This window comes from Pezoporus occidentalis, unplaced genomic scaffold, assembly GCF_034315485.1.
Source record: "Pezoporus occidentalis ecotype Australia unplaced genomic scaffold, CSIRO_AGI_Poc_V1 ctg49, whole genome shotgun sequence".
NCBI lineage: Eukaryota > Metazoa > Chordata > Aves > Psittaciformes > Psittacidae > Pezoporus > Pezoporus occidentalis.
Window position 1 is genome coordinate 3,570,814 of NW_026915824.1, and position 10,422 is coordinate 3,581,235.

At 36.0% G+C, this 10,422-nt stretch overlaps 1 protein-coding gene across 4 annotated transcripts in view; it reads left to right on the forward strand.

Annotated features, from left to right (window-relative positions):
* Positions 1-10,173, forward strand: part of SLC39A8 (solute carrier family 39 member 8) — a 61,610-nt gene extending 51,437 nt beyond the window's left edge. For 3 of the 4 annotated variants that reach the window (XM_062636726.1, XM_062636727.1, XM_062636725.1), the window contains 3 exons: positions 4,473-4,680; positions 5,162-5,346; positions 8,007-10,173. In XM_062636726.1, the coding sequence (XP_062492710.1) occupies positions 4,473-4,680; positions 5,162-5,346; positions 8,007-8,153 (540 nt within the window). In that variant the 3' untranslated portion in view covers positions 8,154-10,173. Of the gene's footprint in view, positions 1-4,472; positions 4,681-5,161; positions 5,347-6,632; positions 6,780-8,006 lie in introns of all 4 variants that reach the window. The other variant, XR_009968110.1, reaches the window with a different exon arrangement.
* The last annotated feature ends 249 nt before the right edge of the window (positions 10,174-10,422 follow it).

The window sequence follows — 10,422 nt, forward strand, 5'->3', positions numbered from 1 at the left end:
AGGGAGGAGCAGTACTGTACCTTATTTAAGAAAAATAAACCACATAGAAATAGCTCTCTCTTGATAAGGCAGATTTTATCATAGTAGTGATTTCTGGTTTATCACCTGTATTCTGTAGCCAGCAAGTTATTTGTGGAGAGCAGTAAGGAGCAGGAGAAGAAGACAGAGGCAGGCCCTAGCAGCCGGGAGAGAATCTGAGAGTTCTGCCTTGAGCCTGTAGGCTCCCGTGGCATTTGATGCACACAGTTTAAAGTACCAAAACTGTAGTTGTCATTTCAGTAGAAATATCATGAAGCCGGGTGGATACTGGGCATTTTAAAAACTGGGAGAAACATGCTTAATAATTGAAATTTCCTGGGCACCAAGAGGGAATTAGTATTATGAGTGTCCCTAAACCGTATTTTGTAGATTTATAAAACAACCCACTCTCTATGGAGACAGTCATCTCCAGTGGTATGGGTGGTGTTTTTCCATTCTGTTTACCAGAAGTTTTATCTGGATCTATTCCATTATTACATTTTGGTGAGCCATCTGCTTATGTGTAACATAAACATAAAAAATCATACCATATATTATAATAATAAAATGTAACTATATAGCATTTACTTCTAGCAACTAGTTTAGATGGAGTGCTCATGAAATAAAGTATTGTAGGTCACCCCAGGGTACTTCGTGGATCATACGTTTCCTTTTATTTTGACATTGACTTTAAGAACTTAAAATTCCACAAAGGTTCTTCTTCTCTGCTTCTCTTCTTACAAAAAATTCATAATTCCCAGTTTTTCTTTCTCTCCATTTCTCCAAAGTCAGGGTGAGAATATGTTGTATTAAAACCTCCTGAAAGTAACAGGGTGAAATTCACTCTGGAGCCAAGGCTGGCTGCAAGGAAAGCCCAGTGGGCAGATAGTCCCCTGCTGATAACTGGAGATAGCAACAAAAAGCTATCATTACTTTTCCTCCTCCAGTCAGGTTCAGAGGCGAGGTAAGTTTCAAAGTCATTAGGAAGCAGGGGAGGGCCAATGTGGCTGAGGGATTTTGGAGCAGGCTGGGTAGTGCCATGAGGGCACACGTTCAAGTTTACAGGCATTTGGTTATTTGTGAAGGAACCATTTGGCATAAGTGAACACTTGCCTAATAGAATTTTTATGTGTCCTTGTAATCTAAAGCTTATTACAGAGGGCAAACACAACATAGCTGCAAATCATCACGTAGGCTTTAAGGAGGGAGTTTGAAGTCTAATTGTACTAAAGTGTATTAATTGTTTTCAGCCATGGGATCCAGCCATATTCTCTTTCTTAATGCCAGAACAGACTGACTGCCAGAGTAAATCTGAATGTTTAATTAGTCACATACTTTCAGATTTCACTTGCAGTAATAAATGCAACCAAGGAAACCTCTTTCATACTTACCCCAAATTTTTATCTACGATGCATTAAAATGATGTGGCTTTACAACAGAATCTTTAAAGAAGATTTTCTTTCAGAGACAATTTGCTGAAGTGTCTGTATCCTTGAGTGCACAGTGTTAGAGTTGTATAACTAAACTTCATGGTGGCCTTTATTTATGCCCTGGAGGCCAGTGTCAGTGGTCCTTCTTGGTCCTGTGGGCACTGCCAGAGCACACAGAAGGGCATGTCTCATTCATATCTGAGGGAGTCAGAGTTGCATTAGAAATAAGAATAGTAATCTGATGAGATATCGTAGGATAAAATAAGAGAGTCTCTGTATGATTTCTTAAATTTGGGAACAAAGGATATGACATTACTTTTAAAGAAAAAATTGTGTTCAGAAGAGCGATAGTCCCAAGGATGTCTTTGGTTCACCATAAACTGTGGAGATACAAATAATACAGATCTGCACTAATAATTAATAAAAGTCAGACCTGATAGTCCAGTTGGGCATTACAATGCTCCTTAGCTGGCACCTTGTCTGTGATGAAACTATCAAACTACCATGACAAAGTGAGAACAGTCCAGCAGAGACAGACATTGTTAGTTTTCGCCTTGGAATCTTATGTATTTGTAGGGTCAGTTTGTCAGTATTCTGCCTGATCTTAAACATTAAGCATATGCATTAGTCGTTCATCTACTTCTATTTGACACACAAGCTGTTAAAGTTCAGAATGTAAACCCAGACAAACAATGTAATTGTACTTTATATAATTTATAGAAGTCAAGACATTATCTGAAATAGATTACAGGCAAGAATTATGATACTTCAAAGCTACACAGTAAACAGCAGATAGCCCTGTATATATTACAGAAGCCTCCCAGTAACTGATTTCCAGTTTTTAAATACCAATTGTTTCTGCATTTTGAAAGACTGGATCAACAAAGTGATTTTTAGAACTTAATCAGTACTGTTCTCCTAAATTGCAAATACTTTAAAAAGTACATAAATAAAACAGCCCAAACCTCAGCACATTTGTAGAGTCAGTTCCATTCTTAATGAGTGCAAGTTAATTCTAAATAGCATCTTCTTACTCAGTGTTCATTTTCTTCATACGCACATTGAAAGTTCAGCACATATATTTGTAAAGTATTTAGTTCAAGGAAAAAACCCTTTCTGATCAGATTTTCATGTTTGTCACACATATGCAATGCTGAACTGGCAGCTGTGCAACTGGTACCAGAACATGGCTCTTTTGCTTGGTGCTATGGCTAAGCCAGTTATGCCCCTACAGCCCACAGAAAACTGTAGGCACACAACACACATGGTTTCCACAAAAAAAAACCTGAATGTGCTTTGATGGGAACAAACATAAACACATAGGCACAAGTGACATTTTTGCATGTTTCTATTATTTGCTCACTGTTTTCATTTTTTCATCGTAATAAACACTTTTTGTAAAACCGCTTATTTTATGGAGATGCTTGGCATTTCGTGTGGGATGTTTTTTGGTAGTAGAGGGTTTTTATAGAACAAAACCCACTACTACCTCTCTTTCTCATATATAATAGAAGTTACTAATACACCTTTTCAAAATGCAGTCTGATGGATTGTCCTGGTTTCAGCTGTAACAGTTACTTTTTTCTCCTTCCTAGTAGCTGGTGCAGTGCTGTGTTTTGGCTTCAGTCTGAGAACAATGCTGATAATACCAATGTTTTAGTTGTTGCAAAGTAGTGCTTACTTTACATCAAGGAATTTTCAGTCTCTCATGCTCTGCCAGTGAAGAGGGGCACAAAAATTTAGGAAAGAGCAGAGACAGGACATCTGACCCAAACTAGCCAAGGGGCTATTTCATATCACAGCATGTCATGCCCAGTATTTAAACTGTGGGGAGTCACCCAGAAGGGCAGATGGCTGCTTGAGTTTGGCTGGGTGTCAGTCAGTGGGGGCTGAGCAATTGCATTGAGCATCACTTGTGTTTATTGATTTTTTTCCCTTTCCTCTTTTAGTTTTATATTCTTTCCCCTTGTTATTTCCCTTATTATTATTATTAGTAGTAGAAGTTTAGTATTATACTATAGTAATTAATATTATACTATTAAAATTATACTTTAATAATTGAACTGTTCTTATTTCAACCCATGGGGTTTCTATTTTTTTGATTCTCCTCCCCATCCCGCCAGGAGCAGGGGGATACTAAGGGGGATGGTGAGTGAATGGCTGCGTGGTGCTGAGTTACCAGCTGGGCTTAAACCATGACAGGATCATCAGGAATTTTTTAGGGAAGGTTAATTTGTGCTTCCTACTAAAACGGTAGTTCCTTTTATTGGGGTCATGTTTTGTGTTACTTCATGGCACCGCATGTATAAATTATTTTCGCTTTTGTGGGTCTGCATGTGCATTGGAGGTTTGTATTAGCCTGTTGTTCTCATGCTCTGAGCCTTCAGTTTGCACAGTCAGAATTACCCACTTATGTTTTTATTAAACATGCACTTTGTAGAAACTAATTTGAATAACTGGGCATGACTGTCATTGCTGCAGATTAGAAATGAAGTTTATGGAGTATCTGGATGTGTGTCTATATTCATATGTACCTGGCTGTTATTGTGGCAGCTAAGTGTGTGTCTGAGAGCATGATGTACTGGCAGTATGTAACTGGGCCAGGTAGGAAATGGGTTTTAGATAGGAAACACATGCTGTCTGTCACTGTGATCAGATCCTTCTGACTATACATGCTTAATAAAGGTGGTTTAGGAGGCTATGAGGAGCTTGCATTCTCTTAATCTGACAGATACTCCAGAGAGACATTCAGACCACTGTAGTGTGAACTGTTTTCTGTCTTAGCTGAAGAACATTTAAATAAAGCTTTGTAGAGAGAAGGGTGATTTGGCCCTGTGTGTTAACTTGTAGGAACAGAAAACATTTGCTGCTGTTACCTGTGCTTTTTTGCTTCTTGAACCAAGCATTTTGGTCTCCATATGCAGTAGTGCTTTATTTTATACTTAGCATTCATTTAAAGACAGAAGAGATGCCTTCTTTATTTAGTGTTGTATGTAATTGTTTTTTTGTGTTATTTTTTTCTAGGAAGAAGCCACCCAAGCCAATTTATGCAAGTGCCTTAATGGGCGTCCACTGTCAAAGATTGGTACCATTGCTTGGATGGTAACACTGAGTGATGCTGTACATAATTTCATAGATGGTTTGGCTATTGGTGCTTCTTTCACTTTGTCTCTGTTTCAAGGGCTTAGTACCTCCATAGCCATCTTGTGTGAAGAGTTTCCTCATGAACTGGGTAAGGAACTTCATTCAACACTGTTTACTGTGGAAATCGCTGTTATTGGAGGTTGTGCTGGCCAAAATTTGGCATTGATTGAAAGTTTAGATAAATTATTGGAGAAAATATTCATCAGAAAATTTCAAAGCACCAAAATACACATCTAGCGCAGGAAGGTCCCAGGTGCAGATGGGTGAAAGCTGGTATATTAGAGAGGTATTAATTGGCCTGTTCATATATGCTACATACACTGTTGTATACATTATTTTTCTGAAATCCTTATAGGTAGTTCTGTGTTTCTATGCTCTTAGCTCAAATGTACTTGCTTTAGAATATTTCAGTTACCTTAGTTTTGAAGGGAAATCCTCATTATATACTTGAATGAAGAAAAACATCAGGGATCATAATTTATATACAGATCATGTCTTCAGACTTCCTTTGAAATGAGAAAATAATCACAATATCATTTTCTGAAGATTTTTTTCTTTCTTTCTTTTAGGGGATTTTGTCATCTTGCTTAATGCAGGAATGAGTACTCGGCAGGCTCTGTTTTTCAATTTTCTGTCTGCATGTTCCTGTTACATTGGGATGGCGTTTGGTATATTAGTAGGCAACAACTTTGCTCCTAACGTCATCTTTGCCGTAGCTGGTGGAATGTTCCTGTACATCTCTTTGGCAGATATGGTGAGATTTGTTTTCATTTATTTATTTTTCTGTAAGAAAACAAAAACTCCAGTAGAATTTACATTAGTAAAATTAGTAAATTTTGTTAATTAGTAAAATTAATAAAATTTGTCCCTCTCATACTGGTGTCATCTACTTATTATCATTAAATCATCAATTATATGTTTAATGGAGGCACACAAATAGTTATGCTTATTCATGAAACATGAAAACTTTCCACTTCACGAATAGGGCTGTTCAGATTATTGCTGACACAGAATTTTAGAGAGAAATGAGCTTTTTATGAATTTGGGCTGGTTTCATCAAAGAGTAAAAAGTGTAGACATACTTTGTTCTGTCATTTTGAGGTGCCAAAGTATTTCTCTTTATTATTTTTAAAATGTTCAATTGTCTATTTAAACCATATTTTGAAAGAAAAGAAAGAAAAACAAGTTAAACCAAGTTAAACAAAATGAAACTAAATATTTAGTTTTGAGTTGAATGAAAGGTGTTGTGTAACCACAGTGAAAGCTTTGGGGTTCTTTAAGTGAAAAACCTGACTTAAATTCTGTTCTGGTTTAAATTAAACAGTGCCAGCTCCAGTTTCTTGGTTCAAGCTAAAATTTGCTAAACTCTATTCACAACAGTCTATCATTTATTTTTTAAAGTGTGCAAGAAGATCTAAGCCAAAGAAATTGTACTAGGATTCAGATCAGATTTAGACGATTGCTGACGAAGTGGTCAGCAGCATTCCAAAATTTACGATGACGTATTATGTCAACATGAGAGATATCTTTCAAGAATTTGAAGTTTTATAATGCTTAATTCATTGTTGTAAGATCAGATGTATCTGCAAAGGTGTTTACAGCTGCCACAGGAGAATACATTTGAGTATAGAGCTGGAAGAGTGAGGCTTGAATTTGAAAAGATTTTGAGACCCCAGTTTGGTTCTATATGTATTTAGGAGCTGTCACCTAGTTAAAGTGACTATTTCAATAAATACGATTATAATTTAGGTAATAACATAGAATTTAATAAGTAATAATGTTAGAGCTAAATGAACAATTTAGATTTTGTTTTATAAATTGGCTGTAACTTAATTGCTAAAGCTTTTTATTTAGTTTCACTCCTATTTAATGAATAGTAGCTTACTCAATGTAAAACTCGTGACATAAATTGAGAGTGGCTCAACTTAAGTTTGTTATTAAATCCATCAAAGTAGGTAACATTCTTTTCTTTGTATCTGTTCTGTTCTCTGTTTCTCTCTGTCTCTTTCCCTCTGCCTCAATCTTTCTCTCTTTTTGTAGGTTTTTGGATTGTATCATTTACCTATCTGAATCTTTCTTCCCCCTGAAAAGTCTGAAATAGGGTATTCAAGTGCTCTATACAGAGATCTGGCTTTACGCTTTCTGTTACGGTTTTCACACACTTCTGATTTTCTTGTCCAGAAGCAGGTAGGATTAACTAGAATGTCATTCCTTCCTTATTTTCTTTCTGCTAATCTGTTTTTCCTCCAGTACTGGCATAGTCCATCTTCTGCCAGTAAAATCACTGTGTAGTGAGGCTGTGACATGTGAGAATGTGTACACTGAGGTGTGTGCACAAATGAGCCTTGCTGTATGGCATGAAGCTGATCTGGTTTGTTGCCTCTTGTGCAAGAGAATTACGGAACACTGGAATGATTTCTGGGAAGGTTTGGCCACTTCACACTAGCCTTAGTCTGTTCTTCAAGAATTGCGTTACCTTCAGTGGCTGCTTTTGCCTTGTGAGAGCAAAGAAAGATACAGCTTCTGAGTCACCCAGCCTGAAGGTTTCTAACTAACACTGAGATATATAGTGTTCTTTGCATTCTGGCTATATTACTTTCAGCACAACAGAAGAGTTCAAAGCTTATTTGGGTATGTTTGTCAAAATCTACTGCAGCTGACTATCTGCAGCAAACACATACCCTAAATCACACCGTAGAGGGGACTTTATCACAAATGCTAATCTGCCATCACCTCCATTTGCTCTCAGAGGAAATATCTTTGTTCATGCAGTTAACAACAGATAGTCATCCTTTGCTATTATGTTGCCATTAAAATGCGTGTTATGGAATGAGGAATCCCCTTCATTGCACTGTAATATAATATTGCATGTGTTATCACCAGTTTCACAACATTGTTCTTTGTTTCTTGCTTTACCACTACATCAGCCCACCAGGCCTTCTATTTGTAACAGATTTCTTATTTCTGAGAGGTTGTCTCTGTTTTTAGCTTCACTTCATTTGCTTCTAGATAAAGCAGAAGGGTCTTAATCTTCCATTTCCCCACAAAAGATTTCTCTGTTTATATTAATGAAGGAAGAAACACAGCATTTAGCAATACAAGGGCAGCTGCTCCCAGCAACATATGGACCAACAATTGGACTCTAGGAGATTGCTGGAATTAAAAAGAGGAAATTTGCATGAGAAAAAAACAGGTGAAATCACAGTAGAGAGGAGCAAATCACCATTTCATTTCAACATCCTTGGTGAAATGTTTTTTCAGGGTAGTTAGGGTGACCTAGTCCTGTGACTGCTTTCATCCTCTGTTAGTTGTAATATTCAGCCCTAAGTAACAATATGGTTCAGTTCTTAGTGCCTGAAGTTATGCATGCTACCACGAGGTGGCAATACTTACCTAAAAATATCTGTTTTTCAGTTCCCAGAGATGAATGATATGCTGCGAGAGAAAGTGACAGGAAGAAAGATGGATCTGACATTCTTCCTTATTCAGAATGCTGGTTTACTAACAGGGTTTACTGCTATACTGATGATTACCTTGTATGCAGGAAATATTGAGCTGTGATAATGCAAGTGAAAATGGAATCAGTACTGAAGACATCAAGTAAATTACAAATGGAAGACACTTGAAATCCATAAAGGGACATTGTTTTAATCTACTTCGTTTCAAAATGGTGACAAGTCCTGTCCTGTCCCCCTTCCTTGTTCCAAATATGGGAAATTCTTCTTTAGGACTTGCAGTCAATCCAAATAGTAGAAGCTGTCAACTTCTGTACCATGCCAAAGAACCGATTCTAAATGTTTGTATTTCTACTTAAAACTATCAGACATACCTGAACTGTCACAGAGAAAGAATGTCACTTGGCCAGTAGAATTATGCAATACTTGCAACTCAAGACCAAATGAAAGCTGAGGTCTTTCAGGGAAGATGCTTATTTAAAAGAAAATAATGGAGTCTCATATCCTTTTTTAACTGTGATGAAGGCAAACAGTTTCAAACTAGTTAATTTTCATTACTCTTTTTTATAGGATTTGTCTGTGTAGCGTCCTCTTTCCCCACCAAAAAAGGAATTAATTATAAAAAATCAAACTTTTTCAGAGTAGGTACTAATGAAGCTAAGATTTTTAATTACTAATTAACACTGGAAGGAAAGATACCAGTTACTGCTTTTGATCTTTTCTCTTTATAAGTGCACTAGGGAATTGTTGATTTATTTTGAGAACCACTTTCCTGAATTAGGGGGAGCCTGTGTTAAATTTATGACAATTTATCAACTCCATAATATTTTAGAAATATTGAATATTTTTAAAAACGTTCAAGCATTTTGTATTTTATAAAAAATGTTTTCTACTGAAGTTCCACAAATATCCCTTTTAAAAATGAATATTTTAGGCTAAAGTTTTTAAAGATTGTTAGTTTTAAAAAGTGAAATTTAGAAAAAAACTTGCTAAAATCAACATTCCAGTAAGCTTTTTTGTAATTTGAATAATTTCCTTGTGTGCAGTTGGGTGAAAGTAAGTGATACTGAAATATACAAACTCTGATCACAGTCTGTTGCATGTGAGCTTTCTAAAAATCATGCTTTTATGTATGCGTTCTTCTGAAATAAACAATTCAGCTACTCTGGTGTTGTAAGATGTGTGCAAGGAAATTAACAAAAAAATATATTGCGTTTCAGTTACCACTAAGCTTTAAAGGAAGTGCCGTTATGCCCTTGTAAGTTACTTTTTTCATTGATTCTTAGGCAAGTTTTACAACTTCAGAGAAGGCAATGTTGTTTCTTGACATGTTTCCTGGCAGTAGGAAGTGATAAATCTTTTATTTTTATTCCAGTATTAAAATATTTTTTCTGTCAGGTAAAAGACTTATTTTAATATTTTGTTTGAATATCATCTGTAATTACATTAGAAAAAATGACTTCTCTAGGTGTCTGGTTTGAAAAGCTTTACGTTAAACTGCACAGGACTTGTAACTGATACTTATTTTAAAATATGCTATAATGCTAAATGTAATTATAGTAGTCTGGTACTTGCTGTATGGAAAAAGCATTTATTAGTCACTCTATGCCCTCTAAATTTCAGTGAAGAAGAAACTTCTTAGCTAAAGAAAGTTTCACTGAAACTTGCAGCCACTCCACATTCTTTCCTTTAATTCTTTCTTTTGTTAGAGTCCTTGGTTATAAGCTGTTTGTAAATGCTACTCTTGTAGATAACAAGAATGTAACTATGACTGTTCATTGACTTTTAAAAATAATTTGATGATAATATGCCTGCATCATACTTTTTACCTTTAAATCCAAACATTTGCAAGGGAGACTTGATTTTTGTTATCTCCCTATGGAGGAAAAAACTGAGACACAAGTCATTGAAATAACCTACTTTTAGATCACAGAGCAGACTAGAGGTGGAACAAAGTATGATTTTTCAAGGTAGTGTGCTAGTCACAAACCAAATTGCCTTTTCTGCTAGTGGAATATTTGGTAGGTAAGAAAGCTTTTTGATTTCTCTCAAGCTGGTTTGTCTATATAATCTTTGTTATTATGTTTGTCCAGTATACATACAATAAATCTATTCCAATTCTAGGACTGCCAGTGATTTCCTAGATTTTGCTGATACATCCAAGGAGGAAGAAGCAAGGGCAAACCCTCAAAATAATTGTTGGTTTGTGACAAATAAGACTACAATAAGTTACTCTGTAAAAGTTTGGAGATAGTTGAAAGATTTTCATATTCTTTTTCATGCATGCTACTATTGTCTGTAACACTGTTCATCTTACATTCTGCCATCTCTTCAGCCTTCTTTTCAACATTTGTTCAAATTCTCTGTATAATGTA